General features: G+C 42.3%; 1 protein-coding gene across 1 annotated transcript in view; it reads left to right on the forward strand.

Moving 5' to 3' along the window:
* myo10l3 (myosin X, like 3) overlaps positions 1-25,553 on the forward strand; it is a 53,199-nt gene that overhangs the window by 6,714 nt on the left and 20,932 nt on the right. The window contains exons 2-15 of the mRNA XM_086220017.1: positions 7,135-7,233; positions 15,188-15,346; positions 16,118-16,305; positions 16,440-16,574; positions 17,087-17,211; positions 17,318-17,331; positions 17,429-17,513; positions 18,217-18,323; positions 18,590-18,719; positions 19,773-19,891; positions 22,342-22,488; positions 23,113-23,213; positions 23,628-23,694; positions 24,732-24,824. Coding sequence (XP_086076143.1) covers positions 7,135-7,233; positions 15,188-15,346; positions 16,118-16,305; positions 16,440-16,574; positions 17,087-17,211; positions 17,318-17,331; positions 17,429-17,513; positions 18,217-18,323; positions 18,590-18,719; positions 19,773-19,891; positions 22,342-22,488; positions 23,113-23,213; positions 23,628-23,694; positions 24,732-24,824 — 1,569 coding nt within the window. The remainder of the gene's footprint in view (positions 1-7,134; positions 7,234-15,187; positions 15,347-16,117; positions 16,306-16,439; positions 16,575-17,086; positions 17,212-17,317; positions 17,332-17,428; positions 17,514-18,216; positions 18,324-18,589; positions 18,720-19,772; positions 19,892-22,341; positions 22,489-23,112; positions 23,214-23,627; positions 23,695-24,731; positions 24,825-25,553) is intronic.

A 25,553-nucleotide genomic window follows, 5' to 3' on the forward strand; every position in this document is an offset into this window, starting at 1 on the left:
ACAGACTGAAGTTTTTAACTCGTTTTTCTTTCTCATCTCGCTCAAAATCACTGCATGAAGTGGGTGTTGATCTCAGTTTCTGAAAATTACAAAAATAAATTCGGTAAAAGCCCACTGACATCATCTTTACCACAGTTACATCATCCCAACCACTGATGTTCTCTTGTGACAATTATAGTTTATCCTCAAATATAATATGCGTGTGTATTTGGAGTTGAAGTTCCTGTTGGAAAGTTGGAAACATGAGAGTAATGGACGTAGCTCCATGCTTGTGTGTGTGTGTGTGTGTGTGTGTGTGTGTGTGTGTGTGTGTGTGTGTGTGTTTAAAAACCATGTTCAGTTAATGGAAAAAATAAAAAAGCGACTCAACAAAGTCGAGATCGTGATCCTTGAATAGTCATTAATTTGTCAGCTTTGATTAGTCTTAACCCCCGCACACTGCAAGAGTCTGAAAAAAAGAGGAAATGCTCGTTGTTAAACCCAAGAAGTACTCAACTAACGTTTGTCCTGGCTAACGTCTTTGGTTATGCAAAGATTATGAAAAATAGCTTGAGAATAACAAGGTCTTCTGTTGGTTGGAGGAAATGCTTGACATTGTGCATGAAGTAAGCGTCACTGTTTGTCGATTTGCGTTTCAAGCTCACAACAATTGTCGAAACATGAAGCACAGAGATTAAGGGTTAATTTATCCAAAACTGGGGGGGAAAGGTTATAGTTTCACTTGTGGTGTGTGTTTTTGCTGCAAGTTTGGTCTTAAATTGCAGTCAGGCCAAATTATAAACCACGTGAGAAGGGAAGATCCCCAGGTGTCAGAGTGATGAATCTGAGGAACACGAGGTACGAGCGAAGGTCAAAGACAATGTAACTGGAGTCTAATCGTCTAGTGACGGCTCCACTCACCCTTCACAACAACTTCCTCACTGGCCGCGGTGCCCCAGATGTCACACACTGTCAGCTTCCTCCGTCTCTGACAGAGCAGACTGAGCAACATTCCTGGAATATCTGCAGGATTCCTGCTGTGTGACCCCATCCACAGTTGAGAACAGAGAGGGTTAAATGAGAAGGTGACAGGAGCAAGAATGACAGTTGTCGCTGTAAAGTCGAGACGTTTAGCTGACATTGCAATCACAGGGCTGAATTATGAATTCATATAGATCAAAAATACCACTGATAGTGCATTGCGGGTTTTATTAATGTTTAGGAGTGGTGAAAAACAAAAGAGTGTATCAGATTTCTGACAAAATTATGACCTAAATGTTTGAAACGTCAGGTGAAATTACAGTTCAATCAATTGTACTGTGCTATGCAACATCACCACAGGCATTGCGAGACATATCAGTGTTTGGATATATAGCGCCGCATTTTGCTGATTCTTAAATTGAAATGACAGGCTTGTATTTTACCTCTCAGCATCCTGGAGATGGAACTGAACAAATTGCCGCTGCTATGTTTTGATTGTCATGAACCTCATGACACATTTGCATTTTCATCATCGTTAGACGGCCTATTTAAAAAAAGAAAAGAAAAGCTCTTGAATATGAAAATGAACCAGCAAGCTTTATGTCTCTGTTAACCTCTGCAGGGGGTTCAGGCAGCTCATTAGACCCCCCCCCCCCCACACACACACACACACACACACACACACACAATCCCCACCCAACCACCCGCACACACTCACACGCCCTGCCAGACTGGGGAAGCCCTGTCCCCCCATGGGGCTCCTCCTCATCCATTAGCTAATTCCCGATCAGCTGCTGCCACCATCATTAATTCATGCGTCCTCCAGCACAGATGCTGATTGTTGCCTTTAATCATCTGATTTCTCCCCCCTGGTCACCCACCCCACTCTTCCACGCCCTTACCCCATGCTGGAAGCAGGCTGGGGCAGACGCTCCGCTGGCTAAACAAAGACCATGTAGACCCACATTTAGATTGGATTCAGTCATTTTACTGCTGAGTAGACGGTAGGGCTACAAAACTGAATCCTCAGAAAATACGAGCAAGGACATGTTCGAGTGACGGTTACGTTTTCGTTCAAGAAGCACGACTTCCTGGGAAAGCCTACTTTTCTTTCTTTTTTTTTCATTTCCAAAAAATACCAGTGCTTTGATAAAGATCAAGCTGAATCAGATGTTGAGGTAATGAAACAGAAAGCGATGGTCTTCCTCTGCTTGTGATGGGAAATTTGATGCAGTAACGATCAGATTGCTCGAGTTGGTTTTGGAGCCCAGCTTTCACCTCACTGGAAAGTTTGTGGCCTAAGGCCTAGAGGGAACTTTGCCCAGATTCTCCGTCCCAGCCGCAGTCAGCCTATTTGTTAAATCTCACCAGCTACTTGGCGGATTTCGCCTCATTCCACTCGCTCAGCATTCAGGAGATTTGATTAAATCCTTCAACTTGGCTTCGGTTCTTTTTTTAATGGACAAATCAATAAACTCATGCATTGTTTTGTTATTAATTCCGCAGGCAACCAGTCTTATGACCGTTGTTTTTGTGAGATTCAGCATATTTCTCCTTGTAAGAGGCTAATGACATTTAAATAAATTGTAAAATCAGCCTTTATTTCAACTTCCCTGACATTCTTCAGTCCATCATTTGAAAGAGGATACACCCCACCAACAGTTGTCATCACAACACGGGTCCACTGACTCACAGGAGTCTGTTTTCTGAAGGTCCACATGGGTCTCCTCCCACTGTCCGAAGATATGCACGATTGAGCATCTTTAGAACATCCAAGAACCCATTTGCTGTTTGACCTTATTTAATGGAGGTCAGCCAGTCACTGTCCTGGACTGCACATCTGCCTCAGCAACCTTTGTAACTTGGCCTTATGTCTCTCTATTATTATGATAATAGCGGTACGTCTTGGTATTTGAGGTGTAAATTGGGTGCTGATGCAGTTCTGACTTCTTAAATATTTTCTATTTTCTATTCAAGAACCTGGTAAGATTCAGTTTGCTGATGGTGGAATGTTCACCTCTGGAACTGTAGGTGGCCGTACGTCCCTTTACAGCTGGCCTCAATCACACTTTATCCAGTTTTTGCATCACATACCGAACAGGTTAGCAGGCGGTGTCCCTGTCAAATTTAAATTCAACTTTGCCGCACTTTATCCGTAAAAGCAATGATTTCGCATTAGCAACCACCATGATGGCTGTGCATTGTCTGACTTCCAGATTAAACGGACCTACAGTACGGAACATGTGCAGAATGCTTATGCCAATTTTAGGCTGATTGAAGCGCATACATGCCTGAGTAAATTGATCCCCAACCGCATAATCTAAGTTATTCCATTCGTCCAACTTTGAAAATGTAGACTTGAAAAGATTTTATTTTAAAATTAATTCCAGTTTCAGTTGGGCTACCCCATGATAACTGCACGAAAACCTACTGAGAATGTGCCGTTCAAGTGTGTCAAAACCAAAGAGGATAGGAAACCATGACAAGTGAAAGCAGCGACAGCTCGAGTGTCCCTTAGACTGGACGTGCGCCTGTGTGCCGATAACTCCCAATGTCTGGCAACAGCCAAAGAGATGTCAGTCAGGAATGTAGCAGAAGGCACTGATCCATCAGCTAGATGTCAGCTGTACCTGCAGCACCTTTCTCTACCCTTTGCTGTCAGATGTTTATTCACCACTCCCTGAATCTAAGCTATGATCCAAGAAATTGACTTATCATGCACAATTGTTCAACTGTTCCCAGGTTTGACCAAGTTAATTAGCTGTCTTTTGTTGTGGCTGATCCGATCATTTGATAGGGCCTTTGCTCGTGCCAGACCGCAGAGAAACAGCCTGTGGCACCTTGTCCCGCCCTTAAATATTTAAGACTCATTCATTAGCAAATCTCTGAGCTGCTTGTCATTATACAAGCTTCAGAAACTCAAGCCGTCGACTCTGCGATCACATCATTCACCTGTGTGGTTTTTGTGTCAGAAAGCGCGATGGTACATTGGCGTGCAGCCTGTTTTGGTGGCTTAGATTACCATTGTCAGCTGGTTCTGCCTCAGCAGTGCTACACATGCTCAGTGACATGCAGAATTACGCTTTTGAAATTAGCCTGAGCTGCAAATGTCAGGGCAGCAGTTCAGCTGTTTTTTTTTTTTAAATGGAGCTATTAAAACATCTGTTTATCGGAGGAGCAGCAGCGAGGTTCAGCGACCTCTGCTAATTAAATACAGGAAAACTGCTGAATGCTGCAACCTCCAATGACAATCATGTCAGAAGTGGTCATACTGGTTCAGCCAATGTTGTTGTACCTGGTGATTTAAGTCTGGAGGACCTGACATGCACTGATACCCGTGCCCCCTTTGCGTCCCAGCTGGCTTTTGTTTGGGATATTTCCGCCTGGTTAACTTGTGAGCTCTCAGTCAGAGGTGGCTTCCTTTGTCCTGACTTAGTGTCAAGTCTCTTTATGATAGAGGGGACAAGGGGGAGGAGTTTTAGTGAGACCATCTGTTGCGGGGACAACTCTCATCTCTTCTTGACCCTCTGGTTTCTTCATATTTCTCAGACAAACACCGACATAAATATATGTGAGAACTGCTTCGAATTTTATATATATGTTCAGATTAAAAAAAAAATCAGTCTTTCATAATTGTAAAATAAATGCAGTTGCCTCCCTTCCATTGAACACGACTGAGATCTTCAGTGAAACTCAACACCAACCTCACTAAAATTGTCCAAATGATCAAAGGAACATGGTGCAATGCAACTACTCTCCTATTGTTATTGAATTGTGACAGTGGTTTACGATAAATTGAGTCACTGATGCAGAAAAATCTTTTAGTGTAGCATTTAATCTTTTTCTACTTTTAAAGCTGCATTGGGCTTAAATATTTTAAAGGGTACACCGTTGGATGAGTTTTAGAGCCTCTGATATAAAGGGTTATATACAAATCAAACACAAGTTTCTGTTGAGAACTGTTTAAAAATATTAAAAAACTAAAACAACGAATGCATCCAGTAGGAGACCACCGGAGATCAACCTCTTATGGCTGTTTGGCTGAACTATTGAAATTACTATCTGTATCAAAGAATGAAAATGAAGTGAATATCCAGGATTTATCCCAGAATTTCATGGGTTCCTTCTTGGCCTATGGAGGTTTTTATCTAAGTGTACTTGGTGGAGATAATAAGGCTGACTGGCCTTGTTCACTTCAGCTGATTTGTGATGTGGCCGCTTCTGCCCAGTTCATGATTATAGTGTCTGATGGGAGGTTCTGCACAGACGCTGGTGCAGCAGGTCCAGCAGACACTGGAGTCTTTACAGGCCAGATTGTTGCAGACTGTTAGTTAACTGGTCATTATATCATTTCACAAGTCTCTTTGCAAAATGAACGGTTCAGTGCTTTATCAGCCTTTATCAACCTTCATCAGCCTTTTCCCGTGACATCACAATTCGTCATCTCTTCATTAAATTCCCACTTTTAACTCAGTAACTCAACCATTTGAGTTTTTGGAAAATCCATGTTTGCGTCAGTGAAATTTCTTGAATGAAGTGGCTGTCCCTGTCTGAACTTGCCCACGTAGTTCACTTATTGTTGCAACATACTCTTTGCATGTTTGTAGTCCTCGTCAGGTCCCATACTGAGTTCCAATAGCCTCAAGAGGACGACGGCTGCCGTCATATTCTGCTGAATTCAAGCCCCTGTGATTTCCAGTTACATAACAGTGACTGATCTTCTTAAAATCTATAGAGTAAACACCATTAATCTCCTCGCTGGACCTCTGCAAACTCACGTGAAACGGCTTTTCCCTGAATAGGTCAAACATGCCAAGCTGGTACCAGGCAGACACAGTTGGTCACTGGTATGGTTGTCATAGTTACCATATTAAACCTAAACTGTTTTAATGTGTAGGCACATGTTGGATAACACCTCTGTAGTGTTTGTGTCCTAGTTTTTTCCAGACAAAGGGAAGGCGAGGCATTATCAGGTGCCTGCACACTCCCCCCCCAGCCACCACTTCCTAAATTTATACGACCCCCTTTATCCAGAGAACCGTCGTCCCCCGTGGTTTGAGCGAGAGCCGCATATAGCCATGCTCCATTAGCCCACTGAAAGAAAAAAGCAATGGAAGTAGGTTTGGGAGGGACCTTTTGTCCAAAAATACTCTGACTCTTTGGAGTTAATTTAATATTTCTTGAACATTGAACTAACTGTGGTGTATTAAACAAACGCTTTCAACTCTGAAGTTGAGCGTGTGTGTGTGTGTGTGTGTGTGTGTGTGTGTGTGTGTGTGTGTGTGTGTGTGTGTGTGTGTGTTTGCCAGCTGTTTTAAATAGTTAATGAGGATTGATGTCTGGAAGTGGTGACCTTGTATAAGGTTTCCTAGTGGAATCCATGAATATTGATCTTTTCAGTTTTGTGCTCTGTTGAACCCAATTCTCTTTTATGACCATGTTCCCCCGACCACTTCAGTGGCGGAGCTAGTTATGATAAATGGTTAACAGCCGTAGCCTCAAAGAAACTTTTAACTGATATTCCTCTAAAACTGCTCCTCCCGTAGACTTCGCTTAAACCAACCAGTACAGATGAAGTCCTCTCACAAGATTCAGGTAGCGTAGTTTTACTTCCTCATCCACTACAGCCAGGAGAGGGTTTAATATGTGTATCTTAAAGACATGACAGTTGTCCTGAGCCATCAGACTCCTGTTACTGACCCTGGGCTACTGGGCTGCACACCAACACGTCTGGAAGCTCAGTCACACAATGTCGATGAAAGGCAAGAAAATTCTGCATACAGAGGTAGAGAGAGTAGTGAGAGTCGTGTTTGAGGGTTTCTCTGTAAAGAAAGCTGTTTTGATGGCCTACTGTTGACTTTGTGTCGCCGTGGTGAATGTTGGCTCCCGGTTTCTATCCAGAAAGTACTCAATTAAACCCAAATCTGTGATTGTTTTGTTTTTATGCCTAAAACTAATCAGACCATGCAAAATATATGATATCAGACAGTCAGAGCAAATGACATGTGCGTTGGAGGACTTGTTGGATGTCTTTGTTTTTCTTCAGTAAGTGATTTGAGTTGAAGGAAATTACAGTGAATTCCTAGAAATGGCCAGTAATTTTTAATTCAGCAATGTAGTAGGACCCCCATTTTTCCAGATGTTAATTGTGCTGTGCCGGCTTTTCTGTTGCAGGGGTCCCGTGTCTGGCTGAGACACAAAGAGCAGCTCCTCCCCTCCACCGTCAGCTCTTGTAACGATGCATCCCTGGTCCTCACCACTGACTATGGCAAGGTAAGAGGACGTGTAGTTCACCACCAGTGAATCATTGATGCTGCCAATGACTCATCTGATCCCAAGCGCTCATCCCTCTTGTCTGTTTACACCACATTTCGTCGTCTGATATAGTCGTCTATAAAATTTGTGTGCGTGTCACCCCAGCTATCAGCACAATAATGTAGTTTATGACCTGGGAGGGAGTAAGTTTGTAGAAGATATTCAGTTGTTAGTACAGACATGTTTCATCTGCTGTGGGGTCAACACCTTTTGTAATACACTAAGAATGACAGGAATGGGCTCCTTGTGGCCAGTCATCAGCCCCAGCTTATCTGTTTGGCATTGCACCGTGGTCTTTGTGTCTGGAGGAAATCCTGCTGGAGAGAGAGCAAGTAGAGCGCGATGATGATGGATGCTTGAAAAATAGCTTTGAAACTGAAAATAGATTTTTTTTTTTTATAAAAACAACAAAAAAACAAAACAAAAAGAAATGAGTTTTTCTGTTCGGCTCCTATCTTGGAGAACGTCTTTGCTCTATGCGAACTCTGTTTTCTGAGTCTCTGGACTTAAACTCAGCTGTAGGTCTGTGACCAGGTCAGCGCTGTAGGAAGGAACCAAGTAGGAAAGGAGCACTTCAGTCCACACTATCAAGACCGGCTTTATCATTTCCTACATTCAGATTCTTCTACAGGTCAAGGCTCACTTAGCATTATTCTGCTGGCGTACAGAGCATTTTAGCATCTTTTGGCTCATTGTTCCTAGAGTCTTAACTGTCTAAAAAAAACCATAAAAACCCCCTCAATGTCAGTTACAAAGGTAAGAGTATCAATTTATCTCCTTAAATGTGATTTTATAAAATGCCACTTTTTAGCAGTTAGGCAGGCAAACCCTCCTGCACTGTGTTGCAGTCGACCTTTTTTTATGGATATTTTCAATTTGCGCATGAAGGTGTGAATGGAAATGTGAACAATTTGGGGGGGGGGTCTCATTTTGCCATCAAAAAGTTTGTATATTCATAAAAAATGAAAGGAAATGAGTGAAGCTAACATGTCATCTGCTCGGCGTATATGATAAACTTAATGGATGGAAAGCCACATTCATTTTTCTTTTTGTTTTTTTTTTTTTTTACAGATTTGATTGGAATTTCCATTAAAATTGGTTGAAATAGTCTCTACTGGCATATTTTAGGTAGCTCATGACTGTAGTGGAGCATTTTCAGCATGAGAAGTACCAGATATTTCCCCTCGAGAGTGTGTAGAGCTAAAAACAGACCATCAGCTGATGGTTCTCTATGTCTCCTGGATGTATAAATAGCCAAACATTTGGTCACATAGGAATATAATACATGCTGCAGAATGTTGGTTCCCCAAAATAAGAAAATACTGTAAAAAAACAAAAAAAAAACGGGGGCTGGGCGTATGAGAGTGATGCTGACATGTGTGAATGAGAGAAGAAGCTTGTGAATGATCAACCAGGGCACGAGTGTGCGTGGGGAGGTGCCTTCCCCCCTTGAAGTTTCCTGGATTCAGAGCAGGATCATATGAGAAGGAACTTATGAGCTCATATGTGTGCCCTGGTGCACATTTTTGAAGGTTTGTGTGGTCAGTGGTGGAGTTTCTGGTAATATGAGCTGAAACAGAGCGACGGCAGTGACTCGGACTGCTGGAAACATCATTTGTCACAGTTAGGAACGGCTCACCAAGTCAGAGGTTGAACAGAATCAGGCTGGAGTTATTTTATTCTCTAAATACTACGCAGGGGGCTGATCTCAGTCCAGAAACATTTCCCCTTCCTCTGTGGGAATGAAACAAATAACAATTGTTTTAACATTTGTAAGAGGGTAAGTAGGTCTCCCGCGAGCGCTGCAGCTGGACCGCCGGCTCATTTGATCTTCAAGTACGTTCAGGACTTGTCAGTCATAAGGATGTCTCCTGTAATTTAGTGTGTAATCACCTGAAAATACGCTTGGTGTTTTTTGTTTTTTCTTTAGCTTCAATTGGCCTTTCACGTCGACATACGGAGCTTTTTGCCTTCTGCAGCAGAGACTGATGGAGATCAAAACTGTACCACCGTACCAAATTCCATTCAGAAAACAAGCATTTTAAAGTTTGCTTGCATGAAATCATGGGCATTGCTACTTATTATCATGGCGGAGTTATTTTTCACTTCATTTTGATACATTTATAGTAATTAAAACACAGCATAATATAAGTTTGAAGCGTCACCCAGATGCAGCAGGGGATCAAACACATTTTTCTGTTTCCGAAAAAGTTTGAATAGGGTGGTTGTTTGTGACGGTGAAGAATATTGTCATCAATTCAAGTTTAAGGTCCAATGTTTGACAAAGTGTGCTCCTAATTCCTGTAGATGTTCCTACAATGTCCAATCTAACCGCTTGGTGGGTCTCCAACCTATACACGTTGACTCATGAATTAAAGCAGAAAAAAAGAGCAAAGAAACATATTTTTCTCTTGTCTGTAGAATCACTTAACCTTCTGGATTGATTTTGGTTTGAATTTTGATAACGTTTGCTGTAGAGACGTCTGTCTTCTCTCAAATACAAAGGAACTGTGCTGGGAACATGTTTGCGGTCAATCTTGAGTAAGAAGACCATGATTTTGGTAAATGTACCCCCCCGTGGTCAATGATATACAATCATCCAGTGCTGTCGTGTTTGTACTAAGGTGCAGCCTCATGCCTAAGTGCTCAGCTCGCAGCCTCTGGAGAGCACAACCAGAGTGTGTGAGCTTCGGCAGGCTGACCCAATCATCATGTCATCATTCATCACTGTCTCACCGCAGACCTGAAGAGAACAGGACGATGCACACTGAAGCTAAGCGCTAAATGTTTTGTGTGTGTGTGTGTGTGTGTGTGTGTGTGTGTGTGTGTGTGTGTGTGTGTGTATGGCCAGATGGCACCAGCTGGATTAACAGTGTGTGATTTGACCCAGAGGCATGGCACAAGTGAAGAAAAGAAGGATGAGGTTCTGTCACCTGAAGGAAATCATTAACAGAAAAATCAAAGGCGACTTTTACTTTTACTGTCCATTCACTTTTCAAACAAGTTCCACTAAGTTCAGTTGTGTGCATTTATTTGTCTTATTTAATAGTAAGCTGAAGGAAAAAAAAAAAAAGATGATAGCACTTTGGTCAAACGGACCTTTGGGAAACTGTACTCCGCAAAAAAAAAAAAGTCTTGCTAAATCCGAAAAATGAAAATAAAATAAGAAAATAAATAAAAGTAAAAATTTCAAAACCTGTCAATGTGTTAAGCAAACATATGAATTGAAAGAAAAAATCAAATTAATTCCTGAATACAAGTACTTTATGAAATTAAGAGGTTTTGTTTTTCTAGAATTTCGACAAATATACTTGACGCTCTTTTTTTTGGCAGTTTTTAAAAATATTTCCATCCATAATATAGACCAAACTTACCTGAACATTTCCTGATTTGTCACTACTTTTGCACAAGTATATTGTCCATGTTCTGTGTTTCGACAGTGAAGACATGAGACGACTCCATGACTGTGAGTGTAAATTACTATTTTTATCATTTGCTGTAAACCGTCTTAACAAGTTTCAGATATTGTCTGACGTCTCACCCTCCATCCCCCCATCTCCCCTGAGTCAGGGTGGGTTCCCCCTGCAACACTGCAAAACTCAGGCTGAAAAAAAGGAGACAGAAGGAGTAACAGACGGCAATAAACGAGACAACATTTTCCGACAACAAGCCTGTGATTTTGTTTTCTAACGTCCCCGCATGTCCTTTCTGAGGTTTCAATAAAGTGCCAGGAAAGCAGGAGTCCTGGGAGGCTGGGAGGCTGGGAGGCTGGGAGGCTGGGAGGCTGGGAGGCTGGGAGGCTGGGAGGCTGGGAGGCTGGGAGGCTGGGAGCCTGACCCCACCCATGTGTGAATATTCAGCAGAGCTGCTGGAACAAAGCAGCAGCAGGGTGTGGCCTCAGACTGGAAACAAAAGCTTAAGGCCTTTTAGCTGCAAGAAACCTTAAAAATTCAGATGATGCAGGTCTCAGCACCATAAGCGATCCTGTGATAGTTTGGTAGTACAGAACAAGAACCTGGAGGCCTCCTTTTCTTCTCTGAACAATGTGAAAAAATGCTGGAAATATTTCTAGTCTTGTTGTGTTTCACGTCTGATATTTCAGCCATGCATATATGGTTGAACATTCTTTTTTTTTCTTCTTTATATTGGAAAAAAAACAATATATGACCTCATTTCCTGTTTAGAGTACATTTATAACAGACCTCAGCCGAAAGAAGAAATACATCAAATAGAAAACAAAACTAAAATGTGTCTGTCTTCATGTAGACCAGGGGTTCTGATAGTGTAGGACAGGAGACATAAACAGCAGTTTTTAGTGATTAGGGGTTATGGGGACTCACACATGGCCCATTTTAGCTGTAATTGTTCTAAAAGGTACTGGATACATTGGTAGGGTCCCTGGCATCTGTACTTAGAGGTGCAGACTGAAGGATGCTCAGGGGCCAAAGCCAGTAACCCACTCCTCTATTATAGTCCAATCTTCAACTCAAATCATTTCCTCTTTGGCTTGAAATATTTACAAAAGTATTAGAAATATGCCTAAAGGTAGTATTCCCTTAGAAGTAAATGCATCTTTTTTTTTACAAAAATGATCCAAGGTCAAGCAGCTTTTGTCTTTTCCTGCCTTATGTGAAGTGCCAGAGGTAGAACGTTCAAGAGTTGTCATCAGTAAAGGTACTCAGGAGCCGGGTCAAGATTCGATAGAGCCACACGAGGCAGTGAAGAGTCATTTAAAGCACTTCAAGACCTCCAGACCTCCCTCATGATAGAGACTCTTTCTATAGCAGGCGTGTAGCTTCACTTGGAGTTATTAGAATAAACGGATTGTCAGACATGCGTCCAACCACATGGCGAGCGTCAACAACTTGCTCTGTTTGGGGAATATTGATTAGTATACCAGAACAACTTCACTAATCAATCTGGTGTGGCACGTTGTTGTAAGTAAGTAATCATGTCATGTTGGACGCTAGCAGAACATCAGCTGAGAAGGAAACATGATGGACTTTTGGTCTGTCTGGACTTAATCTGTTGAGCTCTGTCTCCATTACTCTTTTCATAGCGACATTTACAAAGACGTGTGATTAAATATTGATGAGAAATGCCTTTGAGGGCGAATGACTGTACAGGAATGAGAGGCACAATAAAATCCAGCAATAACAGACCACAGTGGGGCCAAACAGAGGAATGTGAAACCTCCTCTGATGCTGGGAACCCCCGCTCAGCTTTCTCTTATCATCTCTGATGTTCGAGAAAAAAACTCCCTGAGGCTCGCTCTGTGAGATCCTGTGAGATCTGAACAAAACATAATTCATCGGAGATCAAGAAGAACGGTCACATGATATGATGCGGTAACAAACACGTGTGTTTTGAGTGTCTGCGAACACACAAAGATAAGAAGCCGAATCGTTTCTTCTCCAGTGTGACGACTGAGGTGCCCACGGCCGTGGTGATTGTTATCCAGTATCATCTTTGCTTTGCTGCAACGTTAAGCTTTGGGAATCTAACAAATGATGCAGGGAGTTGATGTGTCGCGCAATTTTTTTCCTTCTTTTTATTTGATTGTTTGACACATTGTCAAAAAGCAGTTGATATTTTCAATTTTAGAGCATTTTTTTGGGGGGGGGGGGAATATGAATCAAAGGAAATGTTTTCAAATGTTTTTTGTATTCATTTAAAATTCATTTAAATTCATCGGTATGTATCAATACCAGTTTTATATGTGCGACAAAAATATCTGTAATTCGAAGTGTTTTTATTTTACATTTAATTGTTTTTTTCAGTAATTTTTTTCTTTAAATTTCCATGTTATGACATGAATGCCGGTTTTATTCACTTTTCAACGTTCTTTTTTTTATACAAGTTTTTAAAGTTCTCTTAACATGTTTTTAATGTTCTTTTCTTTTGTTAAAAAGCACTTTGAGGCACCAGGTAAGATAAAATTAAGGGTTGACGATGATGAATACTAATAATGACAATAATTGTTGTTTTTGTTGTTGTTTTTTTTATTTGATACATTTTAGAACTCACTGTCTCTGAGTGCAGATGGAAGCAGATTTTTACGTGAGACGCTGTAAACACCACTCGTCCGGGGCTCAGCTGCTGATAGCGGCATCGATCACATTAAGTGACTGATGTAGTTCAGTGAAAATGTGTAAAGCTGATTACAGATGTGAAAACCCTCATTTATTAGTCTGTCGGGCTCGTGATCAACTGCGAATCCAATCGGACAGAGTGCAGAGGGTGGAGATGAAGTCCAAATATTTTGGGACAGCTGGCTGTAAATCTGCTCCTGGGATGACATCACTGCACGTGCTGCCTTCCTCCCCCGAGATCCTCATCCTCCCGGAGACCTTAATACTCGCTCATGACTGCATTGTTATTGTGCTTTTTGTCTCAGCACACACCCAACCTCTAAAGCTAACACGGACTCAGTCTTTAGAAGGCAATAAAACCTTTTCCATATTTTCATTGCGAACTTAATATTTGATACGTTGAAGAGAAATCGTTTACAGACGCACATTTTTCAGCAATTAAAACCGTCAGTAGCACTCAGGTGAGGGCTTCTACAGTCCGCCACCACGGAGCCACAGCAGACAGTTTGTGCTGACTCGGCACTCATCTAAAACCAAACGTCTGCTAAATATGCCAGAGGAGCCACAATATGCCCCCCCCCCCCCCCGTCCCTCCGTCCATCAGTATTGATCCTCCCATCAAGTGACCAGCATGGTTTTCTGGTCTCTCGGCTCGTGACTCGTCCATTAGAATGTCCGTGTGACTCTGCATCTCCATAGAGACACTGAATCTTCTCATCCCCTCATTTGTCTTTCTCTGCGTGATCAATTTCACGTCACACCTCCCAAATCATGCCCTGAAAGTCAATACAAGGACATGTTCAGGTGTCTATTTTAACATTTCTACTGGCTTGTTGTTGCAGGAATGTGATGTGGTGAGAGTCTTGTTCTCCACAGATTGAATTAAGGGGAGAGCTCCCAGTTTTGAGTTCCGCTGATGATTCCAGTCTGTCATCGTAGCCTCAGTGATTCCTGAGTGCATGTGCTCCGGCTCTATGGAAAGACTGATGCTGTGCCAGCAGATGTGTGTGAACACGTCTACCTGCCTGCAGGCCCTGTACCTGTGTGCATGTGTGCAGCTTGAAATGGATGATTTTTTTATATTTGTTGTGTTTTTATCATTTCTTTCTTCAGTGCAAAATTTTTGTAAATGTAGCCCTGTGACCTCAAAGGTCAGGCTCAGAACATTCAGGATGATACAGACCTCCAGACATTGGCCAATCAGAAAAAAAGTGTACCTCTAGAGGGGGAGGGACTTGGAAGAGAAACGGCTTGTGTCAGAGGCTACTGCAGAGTCTCAGAGTAAAAATATAGCACCTGAAATGAGAATAATAGAAAACGTGGTTCAGTTCATATTGGTCAGATGCTGAAATGACTCTGTTGACCACACAACTGAGTGCATGAAATCCTTTAAAATCCTTTATTCAAGTGAGAGAGAAATATGCCAAAATCCCCCTGTAACAGGATAAAAAAAAAGAAAGCCACCAAGGAGGATTCCTCTCTCAGGACAAACACAAATATAGACCACTGGACATCAACAGTTGCTGAAAAGTATTTGGATTTGTCACTGTTCTGGTTTTTGAATTTTCACTGCCACTGTTTTCACATATTTAACAGACTTAACTAGAATAAATGTTAGAAAACCTGGTGTATTGGACTGTTAGTGTGTAAACTGTGTGTTAATTATTCAGTTATTTAGAATCAAATGGAGTTGAATCAATGGACACAATGACCTTTAACCCTTCAAGCACTTTACATCCTCCAGTCAATATCAGTTGAACACATGTTCCACTTAAAAATCAGTATCATAAATTGACCATGTCTCATGCGTGTTGTTCCAGGTGCTCTACCTACAGAGGGCGGAACTAAACAGAGAGACGGTCTACCCCATGCACCCCAGCAGCATCCATGGAGTGGAGGACATGTCCACACTGGCAGAGCTGCACGAAGCCGCCATCATGCACAACCTGTTCCTGCGCTACCAGAGAGACAACATCTACGTACGTTATCACACCTGCAGCGCCATGACACACCTGCGGGTCCATGGTGTTGGCAGGCGGGTTATTATTCTAACTCCAAAAAAATATAAGATCAGAACGCATGATGCCAACACACGTGCATGAATTCAAGATGGCGGCAGGCAGAGACTTTGCGCCTCAGCGCTCTTCTTGTTAGAAGGCGCAATTATGAATTCAGTGGACTGTGGATGTTATTTGTAGATAATAGAGGAATGTCTGATCTAAACAATATCCAGAACTGAATTCCAGATTAGTTCCTTTGACCTTCAAGGATTATTTTCATGCATTGAAACTTTATCCAAGCTTTATTGATATAATCATCACCCTCAGACAAGCAGCAACTTTGTTTCCGTAATCTCATAATCTCATCTCTGAGGGCTCCGCCCGGTTTGCCTGTAAAGAATCACCCACTGTTGGATTGACGACCCACAAACACACTTCTGTGAGGCACTTTTCCCTAAAGCGCTTTACTCGAGTGGGAGCGCTGGGATGGATCCCAAAATATTTCCTGCCTTAGTGAACTTTGTGCAAACTAGGTCACTCTCCATCACTGACGGTACAACGGGGTTTTCTAAGAGTGACAACAGGTGATGCGTCAAGCGAGCAGATGTCTCATATTCAGTGTTTGTACATGCGTCCTATTTCTGGTGTAAAATACCAGAAATGTTTCTTTCATGCTGTGTTTGTTTGATCATCTTTCACCAGGAATCATCTCTCTCCCTTCACTCACTCTCTGCTGTTTCATCCCCTCAGACCAACATCGGCTCCATCCTGGCAGCTGTGAATCCCTATAAGCAGATAGCCGGCCTCTATGATGCCCCTGCTGTGGATTTATACAGCAGACACCAGATGGGGGAGCTGCCGCCTCATATTTTTGCTGTTGCCAATGAGTGTTACCGCTGCCTGTGGAAGAGACACGACAGCCAGTGTGTTCTCATTAGGTAAGAGGGGGGAGAAAAGAAGAGTCGACAGTAGTTAAGTGGATCATTGGGAAGATATTTTATGTTCAGAAACATGTTTGTTTGGTTGGATGAAGTAATCTGTTTATCTGTGCGTCTGGGTATCGTCTCCTCAGTGGAGAGAGTGGTGCCGGGAAGACGGAGAGCACCAAACTGTTGCTGAAGTTCCTCTCAGTGATGAGTCAGAACTCAGCTGGAACTCCTCCTTCAGAAAGGACCACCAGAGTGGAGCAGGCCCTCGTCCAGAGCAGGTACCACTTCTGAGCCCACTTCAGGTTGCACTGGCTCCTAAAAAGCTTTTGCCTGGATCTGCTCGATGTAAATTCATTGAAGGAGTGCGGTACTAGACCTGCTCTACTTGTGACGTGTCATGTGATTTGGCGCCATACAAATAAAACTGACTTGACTTGACTTGACTATATTTGCCCTCCAAAATATACTTCTGATATTTATTGGAGTTGATCGTAATGTCAAATGTTAATTGATTTTGCTACCAAAATTGTTCTCTTCCAAACTCAACTTACTGTTTACTACAGATGAAATATTCTGATAGTTGTGGGAATCTCCTCTCGACTAAATTCCACAACAATTTCATGTTTTCTTTAACCTACTGACAAATTTGACAGAAAGAGACCACAAATTACAAAATACCTGACGTGCACATGAGTGTCGAGGCAGTGGAGAAATATAGAGAGATGATTGAATATATTTCAAAAATCATCCAGATCAAAGTTAATTTGGTTCTCTTGCTTGTGTGTCTTAGTCCCATCATGGAAGCCTTTGGGAATGCAAAGACGGTATACAACAATAACTCCAGCCGCTTCGGGAAGTTCATCCAGCTGCACTTTTCCCAGAATGGAAACATCCAGGGAGGCTGCATCATTGACTGTATCCTTCCACAGTTTAGTTATTCTATTGGAAAGACATCAGGTCTTTAGTGTTTGGTACTGACGATGAAGATGTTTTCTTGTTTTCTTTGACATTCAAACAACAGATTTACTAGAAAAGGTAGGTTTGTGTGGCTACAGCTACATATATTCAGCCTTGAGGTCCTTTAACATTTTCTCCCATATCCAACCATCCTAACAATCCTGTTTTTCCTAAGAATCGAGTGGTTCGACAAAATCCCGGAGAGAGAAACTACCACATCTTCTACGCACTTTTAGCGGGGGCAGACAAAGACCACCGAGGTTGGTGATTACATAGTTTGAGGGAATGTACACAGTTTTTCCATCACTTCAGTGTTCACTGAACACCAGTTCAGGTGACAATACCAAACATAAGTATCATTGTGATTCAAGCATTTTTGAGTGTAATCTAAATGATAACACCAACACACACAAATGCAACGGATCAGTAATGAAAATGCATGGTATAAACAAAAGGTATAAGGTATTTTTCCAAAAAAATGCAAGGTTTTAATGACTTTCTTATTCAGTATGATTCTCATAACAAAGAGAAAACATGATTCAACAGAAATCATTGATTTTACGACATGGATGGAAATGTTATAGTGATAATTACTCATTTAAGTTGGGTTTATGTACTTCTGCAATTTTTGATCCTGTTTCATCTTATGTAAATTATCTTCCCGATCATGCTTGCAAGTGTATTCAAAAAGTCTGAATTGTAAACTCTGAGCCGCTGTGAAGTTTGATGGTCAAAAACTTAAGAGTCCCTGTTACATTTGTTAATTTTTAGCCATTTCACAGGAATTTTTTTGTTATTGGCAACAGCTAAAAATCTGCATCACTTTTTATTTCTGTCTCAACCCACATCGTGAGCATCGTGTTCACCACAGACCACTTTAACTTCAACGTACAGACACAAGCTCGTGATTCTTTATGTCAGACGTGACTCCATGTGATGTGACATCATCTCTGTGTGTTGCAGACATGTACTTATTGTCCGAGGGTCCTGAGTTGTACCACTACCTGAGCCAGTCGGGCTGCGTGCAGGACAACAGTCTGGATGACAAGCAGCTATTTGACAGCGTTATGGTGAGGATAAAAACAGGAGGGAATAATTTAGTAGGGCAGATTATTTAAATGTAGTTCATTCTACCAACAGAGGGCACTATAATCCTTTTTCTTGACTGCTGTACCATCATACCCTCTGGACATGGCAATCCTACTGGATTTGGAAGTTTTCATTTAGTGTTTAGCAGCTTAGGACAAAAACAACACATCTTTACTGGTCCTGTGTTTCCAGTATCATCAGGTCTTCAATGTTTCCTCACACGTCTTCTAACCTTGTTGTGTTGCAGGCGGCCCTGAAAGTGATGGAATTTACCGAGGAGGAGATCAGAGATGTGTTCAAGCTGTTGTCTGCTGTCCTCCAGATGGGCAACATTGAATTCATGACTGCCGGCGGCGCTCAGATCACATCCAAAGGGGGTAAGAGAAGAAATGATGAGAACCCATATGACGGATCGACAACGCGATTTGTGTTTGATGGGTGACAAGTTGAAAACCTTGAGGAAAACAAAAGTATTTTACAGTTCTCCATCGACACTAACCTCTGCACAAACATCACAACAAAATCAATAGCAGAGATAATGTTACCAGAGGAGAGTGCATACCTCCACCAAGCGGGCTATGATGTCATCATCAGATCCAGATCCAGTTCTGGATAGCTTCCAAAGTCAAATCAATGTTCTATCATCTTACAAAATTGAATCAGAATCCACAACTTTTTGAATTATCCTGCTGGCAGACAAACAAACTGCTGATAACATTACTTCTTTGACAATTACAAATCTTGAAAGTATCACTGAAATGTTATTATTGATTTGCAAAAGTATTTTTAACGATTAAAAGCAATGTCGTTTCAAACTATGCCTCCTATGACAGACGCGACAGGGGCATCCTGGAAAATATGCAAAAACGTATGTTGCAAACATCATTTTGAGAATGAGAATCAAAGTGATGTTTACTGTGGAGTGGAAAAGGGTTTTATGTAACTTGTGTGGGTTCAAGACTTTTTGCCTCGTCTGACACAAACTGATTTGTTTCTGCTGGAAAATGTTGTAAAGCAGATCATTGGTTCCCCACAGATAATATTCTGCAGTATTCCTCGTACCATTTGTTTGATTGACGTTGCACCAGAAGACAGAGCCCTGAACAGGCTGCAACATGAGCTCCAAGCTTCTTTGTTAGAGGAGTCTGACCTCTTTTCTAAAGAACCAGTGAACTACAGTGACTGTAGCCAGCAGAGTAGAGTTTCCTATAGACTGTACAGGATCACATTATACGTCTTTTGTTTGACATAGATAGGACATGAACTGTGTCCTGCATTTGTTATACAAACACACTCTATATTATACATACACATACATATGTATATATGTGTATGTATGTATGTATAAGGAAAAAAAACATTTGTGGAAGTGTATCTGTGTGTGTGTGTGTGTGTGTGTGTGTGTGTGTGTGTGTGTGCGTGTGCTTTAGTGGTCAGTAATGTGAGCGAGCTGCTTGGCCTGGACTCCTTCCAGCTGTCAGAGGTGTTGACCCAGCGCTCCATGATCCTCCGAGGAGAGGAGATCTGCTCGCCTCTCACTGTGGAGCAGGTAAAAACACATCCTCGACTTCCTCCATCTCCACTGCTTATCACACCGCTAATACATAATGAGGATCCTTGGCCCACGTTTCCGTGTAGTAGCCTGGGATTTGGTGCGAGTAGGGGTGAGTCAGACATCTGCAGCATCACTTCTGTCTCAATTTGAAGATGCTGGGATATACAGTAAGATGCCTGTTTGTCACCCTGTTGCCTCTCATCCTGACTCCTCCCCCTTCTCTCCCTTGGTGACACACACACACACACACACACACAGCTTTTCTCCGGAGCACATGCCTCTCCAGATCCCTTGCGTGACTCCCAGCCATTTCCTGCTTTTTGTCTGCCAGATTCCCGGCACAATAAAGCCATCGTGATAGTGATCTGAGTCAAAAGCACAATAGAGCTAATGACTGGGGGTGAAGTTAGAGACTCCCCCTCTGGAGGCAGCGCAGCCAGGCACCGAGACCTGAGATACTGGAATAATTCACTCATGTATTGCGTGCCATCAAAGGTCCAAGCTGTGTTCATCTGAATATTTCATGAATCTTCATTCTGATACATTACATCATCAGTTTTGGATGGGCGCAAGCCTTCCACCCACTTCTACGCATAAATGTCAGCCAATATTTAGAACGAACTTTTACTAATATCGCAGGCACAAAAGTCACAAGAAAGCTTTTCATCCCTGGACAAAGACCTTGTGCTGTCCCCCTGCTGCTGCTTGTGCTGCCTGGCCTTTGAAGCAGCTTAACTCTTAATAGAGAGCATTATTCCAGTCCTGGAATCACTGAGAATGGCTTCTTCTCACAGTGGCCAGGGGTCACCCAACCTACGACTGGCTGCAGTAGACCCCCCACCCCAGCCCCCCACCCTCCAATCTGAGACAAACAGCCATTATCCCCCACCGTGACGGAGATCCTTGAACCAGCAGCTCTTCATTCACAGCCGTTATTTGCAGGAGGTGACTGGGCATGATGGATTGCTGTAAAGCCGGGAAGCATTGTTGCCCCTAATACAGTAAACACCGCCGCCGCTCTGTTTTGTTTTCAATTCAAACACAATGCCTGTGGAGGAAGCGTTGCTGGCAGGCTCGATCTTTTTATATATGTACACGGATGGTTTCTGTCTAGCTGTAAGGCTGGTTTCATGGCAGCTGGAGAGAATCACATGTTGTCACTTGTTTGACAAAGACAGAGAGAGAGCAGTTCTGTCTTGTGTCAGGGTAGCCTTGGTAGTGTAACTCAGCAGACTGAGTCCGCTCGGTGGTCACGGATCAGTGTTACCATTATGATCTGCATCCATGTCATTATATAAGGTGAAAATGGGAAGGCCCCGTCGGTGCCAGTGTCACCACTAATTTCAGATGTCAAAATGAGGTTTGGTCAGGTACGACATTGGTGCTTTCCTCTCGAAATGCAGCACATTGACCAACAACAAAAGGTCTTAAGTCAATAACACAGTTATTGTTCCTGCTGTACATTGAAACATTATGAAAGGAGTAATCATATGAAGGTTGAGTAAATGCAAAACTCTCCATAGAAAAAAAATCAGATCAGCGTTTGGCTTTCAAAATGTTTTTTTTTTCCAGACTGACAAGTGAGAAACCCCTTCAGCACCCAAGTGGTAGTCTGGTGTAGCCAGACGTCCCTCCACTTGGGCTGAGCCAGCGCAGGAGAAACATCTGGCTCATTCGGCTGTCGTTGAAAAAAAGAAAAATATAACCCACTCTGACTTGTTTGTGTTTGTGTAAGCCAATCATAATCGTTGTTGGCGGTGCTTCAACCCTGGATGCGGGGATGATGCTCTTGTAAAGTAATCTAGGGTGGAAAGCACTTTCTGTGTATGTCTTTCTGCTGGCTGAAATAACCAAACAGATGCACCTTACTGTCAGATCCAATCAAAACTTTGTTGTTTTGCATTGCAACTTTGGAAATAGCAGCACACAGAGAGCAGAAGGGGCAATGTGATATCATTTACCCGCGTACCTTCAGACCATGTGCTTGAGGGGTCCGGAACTTGTGATTTTTGTGAGCAAAAAGCGTCATTGAGTGGTGTAGGACTTTAACTGAAGAGATTATAAAAGCAGATGCAGTAATCTGCATCTCTTAGTACCGATTCATCCCGCCGGGTTATTGTCGTATAAATGCTGCTGTCACTCTGTAAAGATGATAAACAACGCTGCTGCAGTCTGTTGTGAAAACACACATCGCTGCCTGCAGACCAGTGCTGACATAACACACCTTTACCCCCCCCCCCCCCCCACACACACACACACACACACACACGAGCATGAAATATGAAATGTTTTCAACCACTTAAACCACTGTCTGATAGAACTGATGACATGTTTATGGTGATTAAGCTTGGTGGGCTTTTTTAGATTTCAGATAGCAAAGTTTCTTTATTCATTATTTATGTATGACTTGGTATCCATGGTAACCTCCAAGTCATGATTTGCAGGCGGTGGACTCACGGGACTCGGTTGCCATGGCGCTCTATTCTCAGTGTTTCTCCTGGATTATAATGAGGATCAACCACAAGATTAAAGGCAGGGACAACTTCAAGTCCATTGGCATCCTGGACATCTTCGGCTTTGAGAACTTTGAGGTGAAAATCTGCCCGTGGAGTTCCACCCTGGTTCAGTTCCACCCCAGTTCAGTTCTACACTGATTCAGTTCCATCCCTGGTCCCCCCTGTTTTGGTAACACAACGGTCCTGGGGATGTATTTTATCTTCATATTCATTCCCATCTGAGCTCCTACTGTTTTAAAGTTGGTGGGCTCTTTAGGATTTAGCAATTAAAAACATGTCCTCAGTAATATTTTTATTCATAAAATATAAGATCCTAGAAATCTGTGAAAGACATGCAGCCATTTTAATAAAGTCAAATAAAAATGCACAGACTTTTTGATAAAAGAAAGATGGCCGTAGCTCCTTTTTTTATGTTCAGTTGCAAGTTGAAAGTCATGGTTTTTCATAGTTTTTTTGCATTTAATGTTTTAAAGATCAACTGTAGCTAAATTTTAGGAGGACCTTTAAATGATAAAACTTTCACTAAAATTGTGTTTGTGTTCTGCTTACTCCAGTCAATCATTTCTTTAGAATTAATTATAATTAATGACACAAAACAACTTGTCAACATGCAAGTTCTTGGAAATAAGATCATAAACAACTTGCCAAATCCACAGAACTGAGGATAATGACACTAAACTGTCGTCTTCCACCTTGTAGGTAAACCGGTTTGAACAGTTCAACATCAACTACGCCAACGAGAAACTTCAGGAGTATTTCAACAAACACATCTTCTCTCTGGAGCAGCTGGAGTACAACAGGTGAAGACTTGGTTCAAATAATCAGGGGTGCATTCAGTATGTATGTATTCATATAAATGATGTTTATTTGCTGGTTAATAGAGTGAAGATTAAACAAACAAAGATATGATTTAGGTTTGGCATCGTCTTCTTGGCGATGCAGGCAAACTGCCAGATGTTTGGAGTCAGATTCTCCCCAGACAGTTGTTTTGTGTTATAATGGATCAGCAGCCTGTTCATGGCTCATTTGATCACATGTTCATGCAGGACAATACAGCCATTATGCCTTCCTAGTTTATATTTATGTGTGTGTGTGTGTGTGTGTGTGTGTGTGTGTGTGTGTGTGTGTGTGTGTGTGTGTGTGTGTGTGTGTGTGTGTGTGTGTGTGTGTGTGTGTGTGTGTGTGTGTTTGGGTGTGTGGGTGGGTCCTCACAGGGAGGGAATCCAGTGGGAGGCCATAGACTGGATGGATAACGCTGAGTGTCTGGATCTCATTGAAAAGGTAACAGACCCCCAAGAGCTAAATCACCACCAGTACCAACCGCCGAGCGACCAAAGCTCGCTGACCGAGACGCCGCACTCGGCTTATACCACCCTCCAACCCCTTTAATCTATCATTATATAGTCTCCCTTTGCATGATGTGTGCACAGTAATGTACACCAGTCCGTGGTATAGTGGTCTAGAGGTACAGATGAGGCAGGAAGACGATGTATGTTATTGTTTCTGTAGAGTTATAATGAAGGTTAAAATGTCTACAGAAACTAAAAAAGTAGAACAAAACCATGATAGAGAGCTTCTCTTCCTCTGACAGCTCCCATTGTGCTCTTGAGCAAGTCAGCAAAATGATCTACGAATACAAATGAGAGATTACTTTCTTGCCGTGATAGATGATTGCGGCTGTGTTAGTGTGATAATGCCAAAGCTCACAGTTCGTAAGATTTGTGTTACTGTAAAAAATAATATTATCAACTCTGATGATTAATAAAAACAAAAAGTTGTTCGTTTTTGTGAGCAGATGCATTTTCATGGAGGTATTTGCTCATGTTAGAACTCAGGCAGGGATTTATTACTTTTTGAATCCACATTTCTAGCTGGGATGGCCGGAGCTGTGACACATGCAGCATTATTTATTTAAAAAAACAAGTTTTAATTTACTGTTTCACTTCAGTTGTGTAGAGCTAGCGATCATTTAGCTTTGTTCTAGTATTATTTGTAATGAGGGACGTCATTAAAATGATATTGCCTTTAATTCTGCTCGCTGGGATAACTGTTGATTCTGACAACTTTAAAATATTTTGCTGCAAAGCTAACTGTGCTGAACTGCAGGAATGTGTTGCTGTGCTGGTGCCAAGCTCGATGCCTGCTCAGTGAACCTTCTTTTTATTGACAACAAAGAGAATTGAATGAATTTGTCTGCTGTTTCCTGGATGTATTGTTATTGTAAAAGCCGCCAGATGTGTTCCAGTAGGATTATAACTAGTTCCATCATGATGGCTGTGTGTGTTCACCCCCGCTGCCCTTCTGTCTCCTCTATGTAGAAACTAGGCATGTTGGCTCTTATCAATGAGGAGAGTCGCTTCCCCAAAGGCACAGACTACACCCTTCTGGAAAAGCTGCACAGCCGACACGCAGTGAGTCCACACACACACACACACACACACACACACACACACACACACACACGTCTGTCACATGTGCAGCAGTGCTGGCGCTCGCTCCTCCAAGAGTTAAACCTGATGTTCAATCGCTTGTTGCTTTTGGTGCAGCGCTGAATGTCTGTGCAACACTTGTACACACCCAAGTGCTCTCACATGTGAACTCAACAATACTGAAATGTGATCGACCATTCTGCAGGCCCAATCACTATTGTGTGCAGGAGAAAAGAGTGTCCTCAGAAAACCCAACAAGGTTTTTTTTTTTGGGGGGGGGGGGTCTTTTTTCCTGTGGCTTATAGCAACAGGAGGGTGAGACTGGAGAACTGCCCGACGTCTGAGGTGTCTGGCAGGTTTTCTGTGTTACCAGATGCGAGGCACTGATGATCCAACTGCAAATTTGAATCAATAGGTTGAATTCCCTGTGCAAAGTCAGGAGAAGTAGTCAGGGGCTGCTTGGACTGCACACTAAAGATACTTTACTGTGACTTTAATCAGAGCCAACAACAGGTTTTCCCTGTAGCTTCATCAGATTTACTCAGGGAAATTACATGAGTTCATTAAATTGCACAGTAAGTCACTTCAGTGTGCGGTGGCAAATTCTGATCTGAACAAAGTCAATCCTTTAATTATTCACAGGTCAAAAATCGACCTCCTCCATTTTTCCGTTCAATGGTTTTAGGCGTTTTCTGCTGTTGCAAATTGATT

Source organism: Aulostomus chinensis, chromosome 12 (assembly GCF_037954235.1).
Source record: "Aulostomus chinensis isolate RoL2024-O1b breed Wild chromosome 12, RoL_Achi_v1.0, whole genome shotgun sequence".
Lineage (NCBI taxonomy): Eukaryota > Metazoa > Chordata > Actinopteri > Syngnathiformes > Aulostomidae > Aulostomus > Aulostomus chinensis.